This window comes from Accipiter gentilis, unplaced genomic scaffold (genome assembly GCF_929443795.1).
Source record: "Accipiter gentilis unplaced genomic scaffold, bAccGen1.1, whole genome shotgun sequence".
Classification (NCBI taxonomy): domain Eukaryota; kingdom Metazoa; phylum Chordata; class Aves; order Accipitriformes; family Accipitridae; genus Astur; species Astur gentilis.
In genome coordinates this window covers 51,471-76,304 of record NW_026060790.1, presented here as the reverse complement: position 1 = coordinate 76,304, position 24,834 = coordinate 51,471, and the positions used below count along the sequence as shown (strand labels likewise).

General features: G+C 48.1%; 1 protein-coding gene and 1 long non-coding RNA gene across 2 annotated transcripts; both read left to right on the top strand.

The window, feature by feature from the left end:
* The first annotated feature begins 388 nt into the window (after window positions 1–388).
* Window positions 389–2,745, top strand: LOC126036685 (uncharacterized). Its single transcript, XR_007505228.1, has 3 exons — window positions 389–817; window positions 1,653–1,787; window positions 2,584–2,745. It is a non-coding gene; the product is annotated as an uncharacterized LOC126036685 (long non-coding RNA).
* A 13,334-nt stretch (window positions 2,746–16,079) lies between these two features.
* LOC126036684 (electroneutral sodium bicarbonate exchanger 1-like) lies at window positions 16,080–22,116 on the top strand. Its single transcript, XM_049796704.1, has 10 exons — window positions 16,080–16,383; window positions 17,112–17,225; window positions 17,564–17,725; window positions 18,338–18,589; window positions 19,404–19,472; window positions 20,016–20,189; window positions 20,289–20,426; window positions 20,902–21,002; window positions 21,524–21,628; window positions 21,899–22,116. The coding sequence occupies exons 1-9, from the start codon at window positions 16,162–16,164 to the stop codon at window positions 21,609–21,611; spliced, it is 1,320 nt and encodes a 439-aa protein (XP_049652661.1). The 5' UTR covers window positions 16,080–16,161; the 3' UTR covers window positions 21,612–21,628; window positions 21,899–22,116.
* The last annotated feature ends 2,718 nt before the right edge of the window (window positions 22,117–24,834 follow it).

Genomic DNA, 24,834 nt, shown 5'->3' with positions numbered 1-24,834 from the left:
TGGCCCTGGGTTTTTTTGGTTGGTGGGGTGTAGGGTTTAGGGTTACTCCGTGCGGGGCCCGGATGATAGAACACCAGTATGATGATCAAAGTCGCCCCTTTATTGAGCTTAGCTGATCATTCTTACACAATTCTCTAAGTTGTTTAGAAGCTTTGATTGGCTGCTGCACGCAAGCATGTGGTGTCCACGCGCACAAGCGTAAGCGGTGATTGGTTACAGAGATACTGTCCACGCGTAGAAACATAAGATACAGTTAGTTATACTCGCTCTGTACACGTGCATACACACAGGATATAATTGGCTATGTTAGAGCATGCAAAACTTGTCTTAGTCCAACTGGTCGAGATAAGCCCCTGAATTGAGGTCGGTTGTGCCAAGTTCCCTTTATCGTGGAATGTGCACCTGTGTTTTTCTAATTGGGATCTTTCTTCTTCTATCTTCTTGTTTGTTCTGTTCAGAGCCTTCAAAGGTGTCTGGAACTCTCTTGCGACCATGAGCTACTTTCAGGGCCAGTAACTAAGTTCCATATAATTGAACCCTACAGTGGGCAGGGGGGTGTGTGTGTTGGGTTTTTTTGTTGTTTTTTTGTTTGTTTTTTGGTTGTGTGTTGTTTTTTTGTTGTTGTTGTTTTTAAAAGGACAGGCTGTAGCTGCATTCCAGATGGTCTTTGTAGATGGAATCAAGACCTCTGGAGTTGTGAAGCTCTTGCTCTGCATCCAGGTGACTCATTCAATATGTTTGGTTTGGTTTTTTTTCAGATGTGGAGGGACAGGATGTGTCCCACAGAGCGATGGGGGAAGGCAGCAGAGTTGAGTCTGTGAGTGGACTCTGAAGGAAGATGCATCCGGTGGCTCTATGAGACTGCTTTGCTTTGCTGTGTTTTGCAGTTTTCTTGCATTGTATTGGTCTGTATTTGCCTTTGCCCTGTGGTGTTTTGTTGTGTATTTGTATCGACTGTCATGTGAGACTGTCTCGCATTGCCTGGCCCTGCATTGTGTTTTGTATTGCAGTGCTCTGTACTTGTATGGATTGCCACCTGAGACTGCCTTGCCTTCTATGGTTCTGTATTGGTTTTGTATTGTTTTGGTCTGTACTTGTATTGACTGTCACGTGAGAGTCTCTTGCATTGGCCCTGTTCTGTTTTGTCTGGTATGGCAAGGCTCTGAGTTGTTTTGCCTTGACTGAGGTAAGAGTACTGCCTTGTATGGCATTACATTTGCATGTGAATTACATGGCTCTATGTTTGTGTGTGTCTTGTATGGCATTGTAGAGGCAGCGTAGAAGGTTTAATGACTTCGGGCTCTTTGCATGCAGAGTTGAGGGGATCGCAATTGGACTGTGAACTAGCATTGAGTAAGGCAGGAACTGGGCAATGGTGTTCATCTTGTTTATGCAGATGCTTTGTGGCAAGTCTCTAGAAATGGTCAAGGCCTTGAGGTCTAAGTAGCAGCGTGATGGGTCTTGGAGCGATCGGTAACTTTGGGACAGCTCTGTGTTTGTGATGCTCTGGTTTTTTCAAGTGTCATGGAGGACACTGGCTGTGAGGCTGTGTTATTTTTGGAATAGGTGGGAAGCAGGGTAGGGGAGTGGTGGAGGACTTCTCTCTCGAGGATGAAGTGTCTGTTGACAAGCTTTGTGTGTTGTTTTTGCAGGTGATGACAGGGCACGAGAGGTGCTTGAAGGAACCTTGCGTTTAGGTGACATGGCGCTACGGAGGTTGGACTGTGACACGTGGCACTGTGAAAGCTAATTATCGGGTTGAAAATGCACGGATGGTGGAGATGATGGTGCGTGTTGAAATGTTGGTGTAACGGAAGGGCAGTTTGTGGGGAGGTTGGTTGGAAGGAGGTTGGGCTGGGGCCTGGGTTTTTGCAGGTAGGGTGCTTTTTTGAGGCCCCTGCTGCTGCAGACGGGGTGACGGCCTCTTGAGGCCTGTGGACGGTATGATGGATGAGTTGAGAGTGAGGGCTGGCGTTCATGTGATCTGAACGAGTGGTGTGTTGTGAATGTCTCTAACCTTGTAGGGTTCTGTGGTTAAGCCTTTTTGGTTTTTTTTCCTTTCAGGTTGGATGTAGAGTTGAGATGTTTTTCAGGGAATTAGGAAAAAAACCCCAAACTTAGAATAAAAAACCCCAGCTGGGATATGGGTTGGTTTTTGGTGTGTCCTCCCCTGCCCCATTTATTTTTTCTTTTCCCTGGTCCCAGCTGCTCCATGAAGCAGTGTTGATTGCCAATGTTTGGACTGGGGTCTGCCTCGGGCCTGGGTTTTCAAAGGCAGGGCGATTTGTTTGTTTGTTTGTTTGTTTTCCAAGGCTCCCGGGAACGGTGTTCCTGTGGAGCGCTCCCCTGGAACCTGGTAATTACCAGTCAGCACAGAGAGATATGTTGTTCGGTGGATGGTCTTTGGAAGACAGTTGAGGATTTTGTGGGGGGAGTTGGACTAGATGGCCAGCATGGAGTAGGCCAGGGTTGTGAAGTGCGTGAGTGTAACTGTATGTGTCTGTGGTGGGTTTGTAAAATATTTGGTTGCTCTTTGTAGCTTGTGATGTAATGATATTTTTCAATTTCTGGTTTTGTGTCGAGGTGTGGAAGTGGACGGTCTGTCAAGATGATTGGAGGTCACTCGTTTGGTGCCCGGGAACAGGGATCATGGCGGTAATGTCACCTCAGGGAGTAAAACTTCTGGATGTGCAGCGATGTATGTAATGGGAGCGAGGAATGTGGAAAAGACCACTCCGTAGAGCATTGCAGGTACTAAATAGTGGCATTTCTTCTTCAGGTAATGCTAAATTTTTGGAGTTTACATGTATTTGTAAAAATAGTGATTAAAAGAGGACTAAATCTAATAGTGTCAAATATTTGACGAGTGAGGCCATAAGTCTTTTCTATATATTGTAGAAAAAGTACATTGTAGAATTGGATTGAAATACTGACATAGCTGAATCTATGTGGAATGAGTAATGGACCAAATGAAGCACTAAAAATAAAATGTAAAAAAGACAGGTAATTATGTGTCCTTGTGGGAATTACAGTACTAATGGCAATCACAAAGGGAAGCGTAGAGGGAAGCATGGGCGTTTAGTGCCCATAGGTAAACTTAGCTGTTGAAGTAAGTGAAAGTGTCTGTTGGAATTAGGCATCCAAGGGCGAGTTGTAGATACCTTGAGGTAAATGTAGCTGCTGCTGGGTTAATGGAAAGGGGGTGCATTCCTTCCTCTAGTGATTGCAGAACTTTGAAATTGGAGCTGTAGGTAGAGAACCGTGAAATGGGCTCGGGCGTGGTGCGGCGCCGAAATGGGCTCGGGCGTGGTGCGGCGCCGAAATGGGCTCGGGCGTGGTGCGGCACCGAAATGGGCTCGGGCGCATGTGTTACTTTTCTTAAAGGGGCTGAGGTACTGTGTAACTCTGAAATGGGCTTGATGAGTGGATAACATGTGTGTAATATGTGAGGGTTTTTTTTATTCTGTTGTCCTTCTCTTTCCCTGACCCTTTGTGGTGCTCTCTACTCTTTTCATTCATGTCTTCTCTCTCTCTCTCCAACCTCCTGTGCTTTTCATAGTCTCTCTCTATCTCTTGTCATTATTATCATCTGACGCTCTGTGTTACTTTCTGTCCCATCGTATCATGTTGTATGTTTCTCCTGCTTTTTTCTTCATCTGTCCAGATCCCTGTCCCTTGTTTCTTCTATTGCTGTCCCTCTGCCTTGCTTCCTCTTGCCATCTTTTCTGTATTTCTCTCTGTTCCCTTCCCTCTTCCATCCTTTCTAACTGTATCCCCCTCTCCAGCTAGCTGTCCCTTCTCTTTTCTCTCTTCCTCCATGTCTCTCTCGCAGCCTATCAATGACAGTTGTTTTTTCCTCCAGTGCTGTCCTGCTCTGTCCCTTGTTTCTCACTCTCGTTCTGTCATGCTCCCTGTGTCTTTTTGGAACTCCTCCATCTCTGTCCTGTAGCCTATCACTATTTTTTTCTTCTGCCATCCCTTTGTCCTTCTTCCAGTCTTTGTGTCTCTCTCCCTTTGTTCTCCCTCCCTTCTTTTTTTTCCTTTCTTGCTACATCTCTGTTCTGTACCACAAAAGCACGGAGGGTGTTTAGTAACAGAGAAGAAGGATATAGGCAAGGACAAAGGAAATTAATGGCTGTTATTCGGGAAGAAAGGGGAAGAGGGCCTAGACGAGACTTGCCCCGACTGGGCAAGGATCAATGCGCTTTGTGTAAGAAATTCAGTCATTGGTAGAGGGAATGCCCAGGGAACAAGGAGCATCAGAGGGCTCAAACAGGAAGAACAGTAGCCTCTGTGAAGGGAGACTGACGAGAACCTGGGGAATCTACCCTAGCGGATCCACTGGTTATAATTAAGCTAGGGAAAACAGAACAAGAGGTAGAATTTTTGGTAGATACAGGAGCAACATACTCGGTTTTGAATCAGGCTTTGATGCCCCGGGGAATGATTATGTCACGGTGAAAGGAGCGACTGGCCAAAGTGAAAAGGCATAGTTTTGTAAACCTTTAGAATATAAATTAGGAAAACAGTGGGGCATTCATAAATTTTTATATATGCCGAACTCCCCAAAGGCCCTTTTGGGAAGGGACTTGTTGGAACCATTGGGAGCAAAAATTGTATTCAAGAAGGGAGAAATTACTCTGGAGGTAAAAGATCAGCAAAATATTCAAATATTGAGCCTAACCTTAACCAGTCTCCCCCTAGAAGGAATCATTAATGAGGACATCTTAAAGCAAGTGTACCCGGGGGTATGGGCTACCGATGCACCTGGAAGAGCGAAAAGTGTTCCACCTGTTGAAGTTAGGATCAAGGAAGGCCAAAAGCTGGTAAGAATTAAACAATATCCCCTAAAGAAGAAAGACAGAGAAGGAATCCGGCCGGTGATAGAAAAATTTTTGCAGTTGGGACTATTAAAAGAGTGTGAGTCTGAATTCAATCCCCCTATATTACCTGTTCGGAAGCCCGATGGGTCATATTGGGTGGTCCAAGACTTATGGGCGGTGCATAAGATAACTGAAGATCTTTACCCAGTAGCGGCGAACCCATAGACCCTGTTAACCGTACTAACACCTGAATTGACTTGGTTTAGTGTTTTAGATTTGAAGGATGCTTTCGTTTGCCTCCCTCTCCATGAAGCCAGGCAAAACTTACTCACATTTGAATGGGAAAAGCCCAAGAGCGGTCGAAAGACCCAGCTCACTTGGACGGCCTTGCCACAAGGATTTAAGAATAGGCCTACCGTTTTTGGCAATCGGTTTGCGAAAGACTTGGAATCCTGGGAAACCCCGTCTGAGGAGGGGAAGCTGTTGCAGTATGTGGATGATATCCCAATCGCCACCAAAACAGAGAAAGATTGTACGACGTGGGCGGCGAGTCTGTTGAATTTCCTGGGACTTCAGGGGTACCGGGTATCCAAGAAAAAGGCACAGGTAATGCAAGGCAAAGTGAATTATTTGGGCTATGAAATTAGTGCGGGACAAAGACCTTTGGGACAGGCCTGTAAAGAGGCAATATGTCAAACTGGGAGACCTCAGACAGTAGAAGAGTTATGGACTTTTCTGGGAATGACAGGGTGGTGCCGATTGTGGATCTATAATTACGGATTGCTTGTTAAACCACTGTATGCGTTGACAGCCACTAAGCAGAAACACCTTGAGTGGAATAAGGAGACCGAACGAGCCTTTGAGCTACCGAAAAAGGCTTTGATGTCGGCCCTGGCCTTAGGACTCCCAGATGCGAGTAAGCTGTTTCTTCTTTACTCCCATGAGAAGCAGGGCATTGCTCTGGGAATATTAGCACAAAACCTGGGCCCGTATCGATGGGCAGTTGCCTACCTCTCTAAGCAGTTAGACACGACTGCAAAAGGTTGGCCTGGATGCCTGCGGGCGGTTGCGGCTGTGATACTAAATACACAGGAAGCCCGAAAGTTTACTCTGGGCCAGAAGATGACTGTTCTGGTGTCTCACGCAGTATCAGCAGTACCGGAAGCAAAAGGCGGACACTGGCTCTCTCCACAAAGATTCCTGAGATATCAAGCTATATTGGTAGCGCGGGATGACGTGGAGATTGTAGTCGCTAACACTGTCAACCCAGCTTCTTTTCTCAGCAGGAACACAGGAGAACCGGTACATCGTGACCGTTTGGAAACCATCGAAGCAACATACGCCAGTTGCCCAGACGTGAAAGACGGCCCCATGGAAAACGGGGAAACTCGCTTCACAGACGGAAGCAGTTACGTCCTAAACAGTAATCGACACGCGGGATACGCCGTCACTGCCAGCCAAGAGGTAATAGAATCTGGGGCTTTGCCCAGGAACACCTCCGCACAGAAGGCAGAAATAATTGCTCTAACCCGCGCCCTGGAATTGGCCCAGGGCAAAGTTGTGAACATTTATACAGACTCAAAATATGCCTTTGGAGTTGTACACGCACGTGGAGCAATTTGGAAGGAGAGAGGACTAGTGAGTTCTCAAGGGAAAAATATCAAACACGCAGAAGAAATTCTGAAGTTACTGGAAGCTGTCCAGCTCCCTAAGAAAGTAGCAATTATGCATATTAAGGCACACCAGAAAGCGAGCTCAGATTTGGAAAAAGGGAACGAGCTGGCGGACAGAGAGGCAAAACAAGTGGCCAAAACACAGGTAAAAACAGAAGGGGCCTTAATTCCTGATAGGTGGATTTCCCTAGAAGGTAAGCCAGAATACACTAAGGAAGATCAAAAGCTCATTACAGGTTTAGAAGGGTCATATAATGAAGAGGGTTGGGCTCATACCCCACAGGGAAAGCTAATCGTTCCCTCTTGCTTATTATGGCATTTGATAGGGGAGGAACATAGGAAAAGACATTGGGGAACAGAAGCCCTGTATAATCATCTGATAGGAGAAATTGTGGCTAGGAATTTATACGCCACGGTGAGGCAGTGCGATCGCACAACAGTGTGATCTTTGCCTCCAGACTAATCCTAAGAGCACCCCCAAGCTGGAAATGGGCCAGACTGGAAAAGGCAATGGGCCTGGACAACAATGGCAAATTGCTAATGTTTATTCATTACTAAAACACACCCACTTGTGATTTGCAGCTACGCATGTTCCGTAGCTTTCTCATGGGAACTTCTTCAAAAGTTACTTATGAAGTTATGCCAAGGTCACACTGTCCCTGTTTTTCTCCTGATATCAGCAAAGCCAGCTATTTTCGGCCAAGGCCTAGTCTTGCTGCTCAAACTGACATTCTTTCACACAGAACTCTGCTCGCACAGCTTTTCTATAGACCCATGTCCTTTTTCATGAAGCCAATTCCCAACAATTCCCCCTTTTTCTTTTTGTGCGAGTAGAGCTTGGTGTGTCAGCTTTGAGACTCCTTTTATCATGCACCCATACGGAATTCTAACTATTACACAGATTAATATCAATATACCCAACCATCATAAGGCTTCCTTAATCAATGACATTACCCATAGTGTTATCCCGCCGAATATTGATTGTAACACTCCATCAAACCAACTAGTTTCTTGCTGGATCTTTGTGTATGTTTCTTCAGCCAATCTATTTGTTTGTATATAGATTGAGGTAAAATTTTAACACCTGCTGTATTGCCCTTTGCAAAGATCTGTGAACACAATTAATTAAACACAGTAAAAACAACATTATACCTAATAAAATACATAAGCACACAAAAAGAGGTTTGATTAATAGCTTTAGCTAGTGACACCCAAACATTCTTACTGTCCCATGGTGTTAACCGATGTGGATCAATCACCGGTGTCACTGTCATGCTGCTTACTACAGTCAGTGTGTTCCATATCAATCTCAGCATAAGGTTTCAAATTTATGGGTAAATCGGGAACGTATCTGCCAGACATGGATGATGTGATGGGGGTTTTTTGTTGTGGTTTGGTTTTTTTTGTTTTGTTTTGTTTTTTTTGGTTTTTTTTTTTGTCCAATTGCTGCCAAGGCTTGCCATCCCAGTGCACTTAGTTGTCTTGTAGAAGTTAAGGTACCGCTGCCCCACAATAAATCCAGCAGCGGCTGTAAGTCTGTATTTGTAATACCACAACAAGGTTGAATCCACTGTAGGTCTCCGTTTAAATCTTTCTCCCTCTTTTTGTTTTTGAGCAATCCAGGCTTGCTTAATAACTTGGGATGCCATTTTCCTTAATAAGCTGAACAAGGTAAAACTGTTACAATAGCTAAAATCACAGTAACTACAATAATGCCCATAATTCTTTGAGCCAACCCGTTACCCCTAATGACCCAGACCATGAGGAAAATGAACCATCTATACATTCTTGTGCCATCTTGCTCCACGAACTCAGCCCAGCAATCGGTAGGTGCCAGCTTTCCATGGGCGTCCCCACAGAGGCAACGATGGCCTCACTGTACACCAGCCCGATGCTCTTCGGAAAATCCCAGTATTTATACATTTGCAGAGGAACGGGTTTTAGCACCCGTGGCCAGCGGGTGCCAAAAGTCCGCCTCGGTTGCAATCTATGACGCATGCGCTCGCTGGCCAGGCGCGCTGCACGAGTCATAGCCATCTTGTCTATTGGTTCATGGGCTTTACGATACAGTTGCGATGCACAGAGAATCTTGACCTGTTATGTTAGCCAAGGTGACCTATACATTAGTTTTTGGCTGAGGTAGTATTCATATTGCCACATCATCTATGATGCTCCAGATGATGATGGTCATGCAAATCGAACAGGAGTCCATCGTGGGCCTGTATCTGTGGAAACACAATCAACCTCGTTCCCAGGTTATTAATGGAAATAGACCTTACCCCTAATTTTGGCTTTAACTTTTACCCCACACTGTCTTCCCGTAATCACACTATGTTTAATCAAATTATGCTTTACACACTTTTTACCTAAAGCAGGTTCTATATACAATAAGGCACGCTGTTCTGAAAACCTCTCTGAAGGACTCCGTGTCCACTAGTAATACTCTATTAGTTAGAATCTGTCAGATCAGTGGCTCCAGCACCTGCCGGTGCCGTGCCAGTCGCCATTGGAACAATTCCGGGTCCAGCATCAGTGCGAAGCCATGGCTTGTCCCACTTAGCAAGGATCTCCCAGTAAGTTTTACTTCTGCTGATCTGCACCATTTCCTGGATTCTGGGTCCTTAGACATTACCATGATTCCTGTACTTTGTTGCGTCCTTTCTGCCTGTAAAAGAACATGATGCACTACCATTGGTGGGTCTTTGTGATCACCTGTCAATCTAAGATAATTTAGCACAAATCAGTCTTTGGCCAATCGTTCCTCTGGGAGTAAGCCCTGGGTTCCCCCTTTTTGTTTTTGCAGCATGTTCTTTTAGGGTTTGGTTGGCCCATTCGACAATAGCCTGTCCTGTGGGAAGATGTGGAATACCGGTACCGTGGTGAATTCCCCACAAATTACAAAATCGAGCAAATCGTGTAGAACCATAGGCTGGGCCGTTGTCCATCTTAATTTCTTGAGGCACACCCAGTACTGCAAAAGAAGCGTGAAGATGTCATTCAATATGTAAGGCCTTTTCTCCAGTTCATGCCGTGGCCCACATGGCAGCAGGATAGGTATCAATACACACATGCACAGAATGCTTTGCACCAAACCACATGACATGGGTGAAATCCATTTGCCACAACTGCAATGGCAAAAGACCTCGTCGGTTAACCCCACAGCCCAAGCCGAGCCCTTCCTTTTGACAATCAGGGCATGCTTTAACGATACCTTGGGCATCAGTAAGTGGTAAGTCAAATTGCTTTGCTAACATCCTAGCGGGTTGGTGCAAGAACGCATGCGATTGCCATGCTTTGTTGAAAACGATTCCCTGGAGGAGGCTCCCGTGGCGCTGCAACCAATTGGTCAGCTCTGTCATTTCCCGTTTCTCATCTGCACAGTGTTCTCATACCCAAGAGTTCTACCAGAGGGGTCATATTGCCATTAGTGATACCGCAAAGATTCCGCACCCACTGGATATCTCCCACAAGCTTCTGGACATCATGTAACATTGAAATTTCTCATGTTATTTGAACCTTCTGAGGTTTAACATTGCTAGCATTTATGTGCCACCCCAAATACTTCCAAGGTGCTGCCTTTTGCACCTTTTCAGGAGTGATTATTACTCCGCGATGGCTTAAGATGTCCTGCAATTGAGTTAAAATCTCATCCTGTGGCAAGTTACTGAGGTAACTGCTTTCTTACAGGCTCTGATGCCCAGGCCACATACACCTGACGCATCGTGGGGGAATTGCGCATTCATTGCGGTAACACGACCCAATGGTATCTCTTATAGGGTTCTGCCTTGTTAATCGATGGTACCGAAAAGGCGAACCGTTCAGCGCCATCTGGGTGCAATCTTTTAGATTTATAATTAACAAATCCCATTCTTCTGGAAGCATAACTGGAGATGGCAAACCTGGCTGCAGGGCTCCCATACTGTGCATCACCACATTCACAGCTCTGAGATCATGTAACAGTCTCCGCTTCCCACTTTTCTTGGGAATGGTAAATATTGATGTATTCCATGGACTAGTAGAAGGAACAACTTGTCCCGCTCTCAACTGGTCCTCAACTAACCCTTGTATTTTTAGTAGCCTTTCAGAATTTAGCAGCTACTGATCAATCCAAACAGGTTCATCTGTTTTCCAGTTAATTTTCAGAATCGGCTACCCCTCAGTGACCGCTCCTAAAAAGGATGCGTCACTAACATTGCCTTCATTTGGCTCAATAAATCATGGCCTACGAGGCCAAACAATTCAGTTGGGGTAGTCATGACATACGGACACGTCGTAATGTGTTCACCATCGGGGAACACAAATGTAATTGGTAGCTGACTTACTAAGGTGGCTTGTGTGCCCCCTATCCCTGCAATACCAAAGTTTGGATTGATCGATGGCCATGATGGAGGCCAAATGCATTGTGAAATAATCATAACATCAGCACCTGTATTGATTGTCATCGGTTTCTTGACAACAACTCCATCGGGCCCTTCCAATTGCACTACCTTTTCTGGTTTACCTCTTGTTGTGTCCATGGCAAAGTATACCTGCGGTTTCCCTGGGGAGCCGAATCCACCATCTCCATGTTGTACTTCACCTGTGTTCGGAACACACGACCTGAATGGAACTAATTGTGCTATTCTGGTACCTTTAGGAATAGAAACAGGAAGGATTAAAACATGAATCATAATTTTCACAGTCCCACAATAATCTGCATCAATAAGCCCTGGGAGCACCAGAATTCCTTCTAGAGCTGTTGAAGATTGCCCCATTAAAAATGCACTAAGTCCAAACCCCAATGGTCCCTTTATGTTGACTGCGGTTTCCACATCCACTCTGGAGCTTCCTGCGGTGGCGGATCTGGTGGTTGCGAGGCTGCCTGAGGGCTGGCAGCTCAAGCCCCTTGCATTTGTGTCGTCGCGCGAGGGGCCTTCGCGGTCGGTGTAAAGTTTCCCTTCTTCCTGTATTCTTGGTGGTATGGTTATCTTTCTTACACTTGTTGCAGCACTTACTGTTAACAGTACCTGTACATTTGCTCCTAATGTGTCCACGTTTGCCACAGTTAGAACACTTGACCAAGGGTGTCTTACTGGCCTTGTGTTTCTTTGTAGCTCCTTGGAGAGCTGTGGCAGCATAGGCTACTTTCTGTGAGTCCACTGATCGATCCGTGTATTCTATCATATCAACGATGTCTGCATTTTTCGGCAAATTACACAATGCTTTGCGTGTCTTTTCAGTAGCATTTTCAAAAGCGAGTATTTTGAACGTGTTTTCTTTCATGCCCTCGTTCATGTCAGGGTGGTCATAAATTGTATTCTCCTGTTTCACCTGGGTAAAAGCATGGCTGTACATATTGTCTGGTACGGTAAGAAAAGCTTGATACGCCAAGATCTGTGATAGATGATGAACCTCAGTGACACATTGTAACTGAGCGTTCCCTGATGCGAAGGGTCCAGCACCCATCGGCATCTGCATGGTTACTCCCCATAGGGGATCTGTTTGTTGTCGTGATGTTGCTTGTTCCCTATCACAGAGCTTCTCCCACTGCCAGAAAAACACTAACATTCGGGCGGGTGTCAAAATCAACTGTGCTAGCTGTTTAATATCTTGAGGTATCAGCGTATCAGCAGAAAAAATGAATTGCAGTATTTGGTGAGTTAACGCAGATTTGATTCCGTACTGACTCACAGCATTCCTTAATTTCTCAATGACCTTCCAGTCAAACACCTCCCATTTTTTCTGTCCATTTGATGCAATAACTTGGGAATGCTTAGAGCATAGTCCCTTCTATAATGGCATCTGTTATTACACCCCTCCAATGTCTCTGCCTTTCTTCTGCAGCGGCTATTACAGGCGGCTCCGCGTCTGTCACGGGTGCGGTTGGTTTCCCCGTCTCTTTTCCCCATTTCCTTTAACAATTCTAACATTGTCTCTTTTTGTTCTATTATCAGAGTAGCCAAGTCCTTGTTTGCATTATTTGAATCAGGGTGTATGCTAGGTATAATTTGTTCATGTTGAACGGTGGTATCTGAGGGCTGGTTTTTCGTAGGCAGATTTTTACTCACTCCCTGATTCTGTAGGGTTTCCTTTAATCGTACGGTTAGGGAGGCTTGGGAACTGTCGGATGGCCGATTAATATCGGCAGTCCCAGGGAGTGGAGCAGAAGTCAAGGGCACGAGAGTAGGCGAACAAGCTCCAAAAAGTCTCTCTCGCTGCATTATGTTTTTCTCCCCGCTTTTCCCTTTCGCTTGCGGTTGGAGAGAGAGAGCAGCAAAAGCAGACGCAGACGCTTTACGATCTGCTTTCATTTCTTAGAGTTGTCTTAATCAATTTCCATAAAGTTACAAGATCTTTAACTTCTTTAGACCCGTCACTAATTTCGTCCCATAGGGAGGTTCCGATAGCATTCCAGGTACTAAGCTCAAAAGCTGTACCCACACTAATTGAAAGGTTTCTGTCCTTGCTTCATTAGTTTTTTAGCTGATTTATCATCATCAGTTACCATATCCCATAATACGTCTCCTAATGTACGCCATTCACTCTCCTTAAATAATAAATCCGGATTCTTAAAGCATCCCTTAACGCGACCCAGCGTGACTAACCCCGAAATTTGCTTAATGCAGTTTACTCCCCGCTTTTCTAAAAAGCACTGTAATAATTTTAGGGCTACCTCTTGATCCATTGCCGGCCGGCTTCTTGGTACTCCTGGGTGCTACCTTGATTAAGGCACCTCGGTTAAAAAGTCTTTGCAGCCTTTTTCCAGTAGCCCTCACTGACGGCGAACCCCTTTTGGACGGTCCAGGCACGAGAGTTAACACACCAACCAAGACGATCAGCGTTCGGTTAATCTTTTGCCCCCCGGTCGCTGCTACTGGTGCTTCTCAGTGTCCGTCGCTCCAATTCCCCTTTCTTCGGTCCCCGTTCGGGCGCCATTTGTTGGAGCGGCGGAGGAATGCACATAAGTCGACCCAATATGAGTGATAGAAGTGATTCAACTTTATTTGCACGGATAGCTCATATTTATACAGTTTGCGATAATTATGCCTACTAGTCCTAATATGATTGGTACATTGCTAATGTTTATTCATTACTAAAACACACCCACTTGTGGTTGGCAGCTACGCGTGTTCAGTAACTTTCTCATGAGAACTTCTTCAAAAGTTACTTGTGAAGTTATGCCAAGGTCACACCGTCCCTGTCTTTCTCCTGATAACAGCGAGACCAGCTGTTGTTTTTCTCCCAATATCAGTAAAGCCAGCTATTTTCAGCCAAGGCCTAGTCTTGTTGCTCAAACTGACATTCTTTCACACAGAACTCTGCTCGCACAACTTTTCCACAGGCCCATGTCCTTTTTCAGCAAGCCACTTCCCAACAAAAGGTATTCCTAGAAAAAGTTTCCCGTTTATAAAGCAGGAGTTTGTTGGGGCTGAATTACAGTTCCTTTGTAACTGAATTGGGTCAATATTCCGAAAAAGGGGAATATGTTTATTTTTGAAACAGGTCAATACTTGCATGTGTTGTGCTGGCAAGGAGGAGGCTTCTTAAATGTAGAACTTGTTAAATTTAAAAGCACACCTCCACTCTCCATAGTATTGCTTCTATGTTAATTCAGGGTTAAGATATTCATTCACTTCAGTTTCTGTGAATCTGTTAGGGCAGCGTGCTCTAAGGTGATGGGAGGGACCAGGGGGAAGAAGGGGAGGAGGAAAAGCAAAATATCTGGAACCTGCTCTTCCATGACTCCTGCAAACTGTAATGTTATTTTTTTTTTCCCAAGCCTGAAAACTGTACTTGGCAGTGGGATTGTGGCTATCTTGTTAATATTCTTCCTTCCTTTCTTGTTTTGGCCTCTCCAGGAAGCGATTCGAGTAATCCTTGGAAATCTTGATGATTTACATGCATTTTCTACAGACCACTATCTTTCTGTGTACCCTTTCTTTCCTACTTGTAAAAGAAAAGGTCCAATGACTTGTATCTGTTGGGCATTGCTTAATTTGACATTCCTGCCTAGTAGTGCGCAGATCTTTAGCTGGAGTATGACTCCTCTGAGCTTCGCAGTTTTACATTAGCTGAAGATCCTTCTCAGTTGTTGCCTTCACCAGAGAACTGATGTATGTAAAAAGAATGTTTTGCAGTGTTTTCAGATGGCCACCCCTGCGTTCCAAATCTGATTTAGCCAGAGAAAACGAACGTGCATATATAAAGTCCCAGGAAGCCCACGTAATGCGATTGCAAGGAAAGCTAGTGCGTTGTTTCAAAAGGTTAATAAAATGTAAAGCGCTCCTTACAGGCGCAGCAGCGTTGGCCCTCTAGTAGAGAAGACCGCAGTAGTTTTCTTGTAAGGTACATTAGGATTAAGTATTGTAGTTGCTGTAGTGTAAAGGGTTACGGAGAAGTTACTCTCCTGAGGCTGTTGTTGCAGAGAAAAGTAAGTTAGTGGAAGGAGAAGCCTTTTCAGTCCTAAGGTGCGTCAGTTTGTGAATCGGATCAGGCCCTTCGGCATCATCTCCTCCCGTGATTCCGAGTGCCCAGGAGTAATGAACACCCGCGTGTTTCCGCCTCCAAGGCATCCCCTTCCAGTCTCGGCAGACTGCGTTATTGCCACCCCTGGTCCTAGCAGGCAAGAACGAGATCATCCTCTTTCTCTGTCAGAAGCTGGTAGGTATGAGAGCAACTTATTCCTGTTACTGCCAGGAAGAGAAAGTAGCCCAGAGCATCGTCAGACAGGAGGCATCCAAACAAAGGAAGCCTCGTTGTTGGTTTGCTTCGCTAAAGCGCAGCCAGTTTTGCCTGCGTGCTTGAGGAGGGTTTGATTCACGAGCTTGTATTTCTGGAACTGGGAAGTCCATCCACCTGCTCAGGCAGCACCGGGCCCTGCGGAGAACTGCAAGCTCAGAGGCCTGGCGTGATGAGTTGTCCTGCAGTCTGTGTGTCGGGCTCCTCGCTGTAGCATACCTCTTAGTTAATCGCCAGCTGTGGGAGTCCTTGAAGCCAAACTCAAACGAACAATTTCATCCCTTAAAGGAACTGACTGTGTCATCTAGGCAAATCTTGGGCTTCATCTCTGGTCCTCAGGATGCAAATGGAGTAAAAGTATTCATGTTATCTGTTTCTTCCTGAGGTCAGAGGCACGTAAGAAGGCTGCTGCCTGGCATCACCCATTCGTGCATGCATGAGCTCCTAGGTGTGCGAACTGCACCCCCAGGAAGGAACGTCTGTAACTGTGGCGTTTGTCATGTCAATTATCTTTTGTTCTCCCATTTTGAGGAGGACTGTGAAGTGAATGTAATGATGCTAGTCCTGTGAATCCTAGTCCTTTTCAGGTTTAAAAATAATTTTTAAAAGAATTACTTTTTAGTTAGGAAAGCTGATGAGGTTTTCTTCACAGGGTTGGGAGAGCCTGGCATGTTGTTTTTTGCGGGAAGATGTCAGGACTGAAGCCAGATGCAGTTAAGGAAACACAGTGCTATGAATGCAAGCAACTGATGGAAGAGTGTCACCTGGATGAGTGTTTCTTGTAATATGTTACTAGCGTATGGTGTCTCCTCACATCTCATTTCTCCGCTGTGTAGTTCGATGTGTCACTTGTTCAGCTGCTGCTGCTCATTAAATATAAATCTCCATTGGCAGGAGCAGTTACAGGGTCGTGGATCTTGGACCAAGATCCTCAAAACCCCCTAGCTATGCGAGGTTTCCCTGCCGCACGTGCACTGCCTTTGTGTCCTGACGCTCTGTTTCTCCAGAAATGTCAGTATTTGCGTGGGGAGTTTCAAGGACCTGCCTGTGGACGCGACGGCCCCTACACCCCTGATGTATTCTTCTGGTGCTGCATCCTCTTCTTCGCCACCTTTGCCCTGTCAAGCTTCTTGAAGAAGTTTAAAACCAGCCGCTACTTTCCAACCAGAGTAAGTAGAAGGAGGTGGCCAGTGTCCATCTCCGCACTCGTTTCCCAAAATGGCTTTCCTGGAGCACTAAGCAGTATTTGCCCTGCCTTGGTCAAGCTGGGAAACGTTGGCCTTGCAGGCCAAGCTCTCCAAGAGTTTGGATGTCCCACACTCATTTCCATGAGTGCAAAATCATCGTAGCGTTTCCCACCTGCCTCGTGACCTGCCCCAGATTGAAGATTTTTGGGGTTTGATTTTTTTTTATTTTTTTTCTTCTCCTCAGGTAGTAGGAAGTCAGGTTTCCCAAAGTTTTGGGGGTTGGGGTTTTCGGTTTGTTTTTTTTCCCCTACCTTCTGCGCATTATGTGCTCGAGTGGAAAGTAGATTCGAATGAGGAGCTTCCTTTTGAGGACTAAAGGATGCCTCAGTGCCTTGTTGCCATTGTAGCTGTGAGTGTAGCTGTAGTGGCAGACATGTGTTTTCTTATTTTTAATATTATTATTATTATTTTTAGATTTTGACTTAAACCAACCCTTGTTGGCCTAGTTAAGCTTTTTTTTATTGTCTGACCCCAGATCTCACAGGGACAAACACAGCAGCAGTATCTAAGCAAGGGATCAGGCTGCATGTGCTCAGAGGGGTGGTGGGATTTGGTTAAGCAGCCTTAATGTTGTGGATGTCTGCAACTCTTGCATCTCACCTTACGGCCCTGTTTGCCATGCCCCTCTCACCTCTGGTTTCTCGCCCCAGGTACGGTCCACAGTGAGCGACTTTGCTGTTTTCCTCACCATCGTCATCATGGTGCTCCTTGACTTTGTGGTTGGGATCCCATCGCCGAAGCTCCAGGTCCCCCATGCGTTCAAGGTAACGGGGTGTTTTGGCACGTGGGGGTGCCACAAGGTGATGCCGGGGCAGGGCAGGGCTGAGTCTGGAGGAGATGCTGGTGGTGTGACCATCTCCTCTTCCACCTCCAAGTGCCTTGCTTCCTCCTGGAAACGAGAAGATGGCCCCAAAACTAGATACCTACAGGGGAAGTATCTAGAGCTGCTTGCAAGGAGGAGACTGGCACTGCTGAAGCCCCCGGGAGAGGGGGACATGAAGCCAGGGCTGGGAGGTGCTCTGACGCAAGGAGGGAGGGGAAAATGAAAGCCAGTGGAGTGTCTGGGCTGGGAGACAATGCTGATGTGTGGGCTTTGTTGCAGCCTACCAGAGACGATCGCGGGTGGTTCATCAACCCCATAGGACCCAACCCTTGGTGGACGGTGTTGGCTGCGCTCGTCCCAGCTCTGCTCTGCACCATCTTGATATTCATGGACCAGCAGATCAGTGCCGTTATTGTGAACAGGAAGGAGCACAAGCTGAAGGTAAGGGCCTGCGAGAGATGACTCCAGCCCCTTCTGGGCTGCAGGTCTGGGGGGAAGCTCTTATTCCCGATGCTTTCTGAAGGCATTGGTTTGGGACAAGGTCAGGCTGCGTGGCAGGATGCTCTCCTGGATTAACGATGATGCAGGGAGCAAGTGACAGGGCAGTTCAGATGAGCAACCTTTTGGAGGAGCAAATTAATCTTGGAGCAATAGAGAACTGCGTTTTTGTTTTAAAATGGCAGCAGCAGCAGGTGTGGGGAATGAATTGTTTTGATGCGCTGCCAGGGATAACTCAGAGTCACACCTTCCTTGCAAGTGGTACAGTTTTCTTTGTGAGTGGAAAAAATGGTTTGGTGCTTTTGGGTTGTGGCTTGTTGTTTTTTGGAGAAGTATTTAATGCACAAGCTCTGCATATCCATTGTGTCTGAACTCCTGCCAGATTTTCATGCCAGGTGCTTGTGCAAAGCCTGCGTACACCCTTGCTTGTTTCCATTTCTTGTTTTGAATTCTGAAGAAGTTGACTTGTGCTCGAGCAGGGTTTGAGTCTGACTTGCGACGTTATCCTTGCTCTTGTGCTATGGGATGCTCTGTTTCTTGTTTTCCTGCCTGCAGAAAGGATGCGGGTACCACCTGGACCTTTTTGTGGTGGCCGTGATGCTCGGGGTGTGCTCTGTGATGGGGCTGCCCTGGTTTGTGGCTGCGACCGTCCTGTCCATCACCCACGTGAATAGCCTCAAAGTAGAGTCTGACTGCTCAGCTCCAGGAGAACAACCCAAGTTTCTGGGGATACGAGAGCAGAGAGTCACTGGCTTGCTGATCTTTGTGCTCATGGGCTGCTCTGTCTTCTTCACTTCCGTGTTAAAGGTGAGAGGAAAATGCAAACCACCCAACAACCGTGAGCTTGTTGGAGGTTACAGAAAAACAGTCCCCTCTCTGCAGGCCTGAGTAGTTAGTTGTGGAGCGGAGGAGGAGGAGGTGGTCCCAACCCTTGGGGCTTGACCAACGGTGGGAACCAGCCTCGGTTAGGTTTTGCAGCCCTTCAGGCCCCCATTTGGTGTGCTCGAGGCGAGCAAGCAACGCAACTGCTTGAATTTTTGGGTGTCTTTCAGGCCCACCCATGTTTATGGGTTACAGTTGACCATATTCAGACGAGCACATCTGCTCTGTTTCAAACAGGCAGCCCTTTAGTGGCTGCAATTTGCTCCCCAAATGCCGCGGAGCAGCCGTTCCCAGGAGCTAAACACACTGAGGTCATCCCTGTGGGCTTCCTTGCACGTTCCTCCCACAAAGTAATCTCGTCTCTAGGCTAAAAGGAGGCCTGTGGCCTTTGCCTGTTGCCCCAAGAATAGGCAGAAGTGTTTCTTCTACCGCCAGAGAATGCGGCATAGGGTAGCACGGGTGAAATTGCCTATTTTCCTCCAACCTTTCTGGAAAATAGGATTATTCTGAGGAGAGATAACTCCCAAGTTCAGCCTAAAGCAGAGCCTTAGCTCACTCGTGCGCACAAAATGGCAAAACAATGGTTAATATCTGACCCATCTCTAAGCCTGAATGGAAGCTGGAAAGCTTCAAGCAATTTTAGGCAGTGCCTGTGGAAGAGGGTGGTAATACTGAAAATGCAATACAGAAAAAGAAACGATTGCATTCTTTCTTTTTTTTTTCTTCCCCCCCCCCCCAGTTTATACCAATGCCTGTGCTTTATGGCGTCTTTCTCTACATGGGTGTGTCATCGCTCAGAAGAATTCAGGTACAGACTCTTTTACAGCGTGCAGCATGTCGGCTCCCTGGTATTTTGTCTCTGTAGCAGCAGGGAAAAAAGCAGTGGCATGGGAAAAACTTCTCGCAGAGCAAGCAATGAAACTCTTTTGTGTAAGAAAGAGATTGGTGGAGGCACAGGAGGTAGATAGGGCTGGGAGGACCAGGCAAGTTCAGCGCTCTCTGTTGCAGGGTTTAGGGCAGGTCAGTGTTTGGTTACGTGAAAAGCGGGGGAATTTGGTGCAAAGGGAAGGCAGTTTCTACCACTGGTGGAAATCCTCGCGGGGGGATTCAGTGGGCTGAGAAATGCTAATAATGGAATGGCATGGAATAGTTGCCGTTTGGTGGACAGCTCTCAGGGGCAAGCCGGTTGCTAGATGGAGCGAAGGGAAAATGGGTGCTGCTCCCAGGAGGAATGCGGTGGGATCCAGGAGTTCTGACGGCAAGCGAGATGCTGCAAAGTGCCTCCACGTCTCGAGAGGGCCAGCAACTTGCCGCAGTCCCAAGGTGGCAACCTTTCCCTTTTATTTCGCAGTTCTTTGATCGCTTGAAGCTGTTTTGGATGCCAGTGAAACACCAGCCGGATTTTATCTACCTGCGGCACGTGCCCTTGCGAAAGGTGCATTTCTTCACGGCGATCCAGCTGACCTGCCTCGTCCTGCTCTGGACCATCAAGGTGTCCCGTGCCGCCATCATCTTTCCCATGATGGTAAGAGCTGCCACCGCTCGGCAGCGGGGTGTTTGCAGCGTTGTTGTGAGAGGTGGCATCGTCTCTGAGCTCACCGCATCTTCCCTCTTATTCGTGAAGGTTTTGGCTCTCGTATTTGTCCGGAAAGCGATGGATTTCTGCTTCTCAAAGCGAGAGCTCAGCTTTCTGGATGACCTTATGCCAGAAAGGAAGAAGAAGTTGGACGATGCCAGAAATGAAGCTGGAGAAGAAGAAGAGGTAAGGCTTGCTGTGTCCTCGGGGCTGGACATCTCCGTGTGTCTGTGAGATTGCCTGTTTCTCTTACAGCTTGTCTGGAAATGTTGGGGGAAGATCAGCACTCAATCGAAATAGATCCCAATAGCCTGTAACTTTTGTAACCTTTGTTTCCTCAAGTAGCAGTGAGCTGAACGCTTGAATACAGGTGTAATTTTTAAAACGAGTCGTTTTTCACAAAGGTCATTATCATTATGATGATTATTATTAGATGATGCTGCTGCTGCTGCTGGCAAGACTTGCTCATAATCGTGTTTTGAACACACAATCCCCCTGCCCCGAAATCTTTGGAGTGAACGGTTTCTCCCCTGCTGCACTAATACCTATAGCTGCCAAGGGGCAGAAGCGGAGGGCAGACTGCTAAGTTTGTGCTGGGCATTCAGCTTATCTCCACTTTGATCAAAGACAGAGAACGTGATTTGTCCCTTTTTTACATCAGGAGTCCAGGAGGGCCATGGAAGCTGCTGCTGCTGCAAGTTCAGTTCAGCTGAACGTGGGGAAGACCAGTAACGTGGATATCCCAAAGCAAAGCAGTGACGGGTAAAGCCCCACCAAGCGCCAGGACCCCCGGCAAGATTAGCTTGATGGTGTTTGGCAGAGTTTTCTCCACTTGCCTCTTTGTGGGGCATCCCACAGAAACCAGCAGGCAGCTTGGTGGGAAAATCGAATTCGGGGGCAGGGCTGCAGGAAGTGATTGCAAGGCTCTGACCGCAAGCAGAGTGGCTGCAGCACTTGCGTTTGACCCCCAAACCTTGCCTCATCAGTGCTTTTACGGTAGCTGGAGATCCTCATACTTAACACATGAGGAGTTGCAGGCGTGATCTGTACCAGCAGTGGCTTAGGAACCCGGACCGGGGCTAAGCCCCAGCAAGAGCCTTTGCACAGAGCTGTTGCTCTGCAGCTCCCCGGCTTGCCTCCCAAAACTCCTCATCCAGCAAAACCTCCCACGGTTATGCAGAGCTTTGATTCTCGGGGCTCCGCTGTTCCTCTTGCTGATGCTAATGCCCTTGGTGGCATCAGTTCCCATAATCACGGATTGCTATGTAAAATATTTATTGCAGGACTGATCCTTCTGAGATTGTTATCCTGGATGAAATGTCACAAACGACCATATGGAAGGCTCTCACTTTGAAGACAGAAACCCTTTGAATCCAGGGAGGAAAAAGGTAAAGGATTGCATGTGATCGTGACCGTGCTCCTCAGCAAGCGACGGCGCACACCTACGCTTTTCCCACGCTTTGGCCAGCAAGGCTGAGCAAACGGCCTGTCCCTGGGAACAGGCAGTGAGGACCGTGGCATGCAAACCAACTCCTCTCTGCTGGGGTGGTCCCCCAAACAGGGCTGAATCAGCAGCAGCTGGCAGGTCTTCCACTGATGATGCTCTCCCTCTTTTTCTCTTCCCTTCGCCTTTCCCCACTCCCGCTTTTCACGTTTAGGAATCTTGACTTTGAAGGAGAGGAGTGAGAGCGTGACTCGGGGATGTGCCAACGCAGACAGAGGGAGAAAGTGCTTTGTTTCAGTTGGAGGATTCCCATTAAAGCCATGCAGATGTTTTCAGTTATCCTTGGTGTGCTTCAGGCATTCAGTATCTCTAGACCAGCAAGCTGAGGTGAACGTCACAGTCAAGGGGAGTTTGGTGGTGTTCAGTCTGTGTGCGTACGTGCGTGTGGGGGTGTGGGTTTGTAGTGGTAGAGGGACTGCTACTGCTTTATCATTCAGTGCTGCTCTTTTAATACCTAATTCCTCCTCTTTTTTTTTCTCTTTTTTTCAAATGTAAACTGGGAATGTCCAAAATAATTTTCTGTTATATTTGATGCATTCTCCACTTTCTTCTTGATCACAACCGGGTTTTTGGTCTGGTTTGGGGTCCTGGCTTTAATTCACTCTTATGTCTCTTACTGGTACGAGAGGGATGCCCTCTGTGGCAGGGCAGCATAGAGAGCATCCAAGCAGTTGGCCTAAGGTGAAAGAAAAGCATTTGCTCCCTGCGCTCCAGTTTTACCTCTCTTGGTTGGTTTGGTTTTGGGTTTGTTTTTTTTGCTTTGGCTCTGCCATCAGCCTGGGAGCTGCAAAATGCAGAACTGCCACCTTCTTGTCCCCTGGCTGTAAACTGCATCTAAGGGAGCACTTCAGGTATTTGATTTTGCATACACCGTATGGTCACAGGAGCGGCCAGATGAGACCTGGGGCTCTGTGTCCCTGGGCTGTTCCCTCTGTTGTTTCTCCACTTTCCTTCTGTATTGGATCTGGCTGAGTTGGAGTTCCTTTACCCCACAGCAGCCCTTGTAGTGCTGTGCTCTGTACTGGTAGCTAGAAAGCTGTTGATAACACAGCAGTGTTTTGGCCATGGCAGACAGCCAGACCACACCCAGACACCCAGACATCCAGGCGTCTTCCACATGGAGGCCACTTCCCACCTCGGCTGGCCAACGCAACGCGCTGCCTACCTTCTTCAAGGACGTCAGCAGTTTGATGCTGACGAAGCCCATCTTGTTCTTCTGGACATGTTTCAGGAGGAAAGCATCCTTGGCCAGGTTCTCGTCAGAGAGGTGGAATTCCACCCTGGACACAACCCTCCTGGCCAGCTGCCGGTCAGGGACGGGGTAGCTGTAGTCCAAGAGATCAGCCCCCAGAACATCGCTCGCATCGCAGAAGCTCCCGGCAAAGCAGGGACACGGGTGTGACTTGGTGGCCTTTGGGATGTGCAGCACTGCCCGGTCCCAGCCACAGCGGTGCAGATGGCAGAGTCTGGAGGAGCGGGGTGGCTCAGCTGCGCTCTGAAATGAAATGGAGTTTTATGCTTTTAGAAGCGCGCTTGCCTTCATGCCCCCAGCATCGGTCCCTGCCACAAGTTACGCAGCACATGGCCTTGCACAATCTTGCAGCCAGAGGTGCCTCACGAACAGAGCGCAATCTCTTTGATTACCAGGATACAGGCCAGGAGAGATCTTTGGCCTCCGGTTCACGGCAGTTGTCCCGACTCCCCCAGGCCACACACTGTTCACACAGCGGGAGCGAGAGGCCTGTGTCCTTGGTACCCTTGGGGTGTCCTTGCTAGCGCCGAATCCTCCAAGCACAAGGAGGGGATGTACTAACCCCATCCCTGGGATCCCGTAGAGCGCAAACAGCCCCAGCGCCCCGACACCGGACGTTGGGCAGAATCCAGTCCTTTTCTGGGAGCACGCGGCAGCGGGTACCGTCTCCTCCGGGGTGTCACGCACCCAGGGAAAGGGCCACCCCCTCCCAGGGGGATCCAGAGCTGCTGCTTTTCCCAGCAGGAGACTGAAAGACCTGACAGCACTACTGTAGCGAGGGCTGGGGGAAAGCGTGCCACCGAGCAACACTGCATGGCCTTCCTTCATGCCCTCGACGTCCTTTTTCCTATTTCTGCCTCGCTCCGGTCAACGCAGTGAACAGAAGCGCGGGCAACGGTCACAAACGCATTTGCCATCTGGCGCAAGGAGGCTGTGGCTGCAGCTTGGTGCCCACTCGGCTCGGCTGAATCAACTTGTTCTTCTTCCCCCACCGGAAAAATACTGTTGAAAGCCAAGAGCATTTGCACCCGCAGACCCCGAGAGCCGCCTGTAGGCCCCGGGGCCACCCCAGCCTCCCTTAACTCTTTCCCTCCCCAGGAGGAGCTGGGGAGGCTCTTGGGGGTGGGGCGGAACACAGGGAGCCCCCGCATTCCTTCCGGGGAGACGCCAAAGAGTCCTTGGCAGCTAACAGCCAGAAGGGACCATGGCACGGCCACCAACGCAGCTCCCACTGCCTGGGCCCTGGGGCCCCCCAGCGCCCCAGCTTTTCCAGCCATTCGTGCTCCCCAAAACCTTCTACCCTTGAGGTAGGGACCGACCCCAACCCCTGCAGCCCAGGGATGCTCTTGGAGGACAAGAGCAGAGGTGACCGCCGGCCATCGCTCCTGTCTCATTCTCTCAGGCTCAGCCAACCTATGCCGCCTGCCCGCATGGGAGCAGCCCTTCCCTGCAGCCCGGGCCCCCCAGGCACCACCAGCAGGTATGGCACCCCAGTCTGCTCTGGCCCCTTCGCCATCCCCATCACACCCGTTCCCCCGGCACTTTTCGCATGGGGGTTCAGCAAGCCCCGGTGAGCATCCTTGCCCTCGCCCGGGCGGCGCGTGCCCAGTAAAGCCCATCTGCAGAGAATTCCCCAAATATTTGGGGCCACCTCTCCCCTTTCACCTCCTAGATGCCAGTCTCCTCCCCGATTTGCAACCCTGTCCCACTGGCACAGCGGCTCACCCCATGGGGATCACCCCGGCCACAAGCTCCCCACGCCCCTGGCCCAGAGCTGGGGGATGTCGGCCATCGGGGCCGGCTCGGTGGGTGCCCCCAGAGAGTCCCCCCGGCCCAGC

Coding starts and splice junctions, on each gene's coding strand:
- LOC126036684 (XM_049796704.1), top strand. CDS start 16,162: ATGCGAGGTTTCCCTGCCGCACGTGCACTGCCTTTGTGTCCTGACGCT. Junction 17,726..18,337: donor GGAAGGAGCACAAGCTGAAG/GTAAGGGCCTGC, acceptor TCCTGCCTGCAG/AAAGGATGCGGGTACCACCT. Junction 21,003..21,523: donor CCAAAGCAAAGCAGTGACGG/GTAAAGCCCCAC, acceptor TATTTATTGCAG/GACTGATCCTTCTGAGATTG.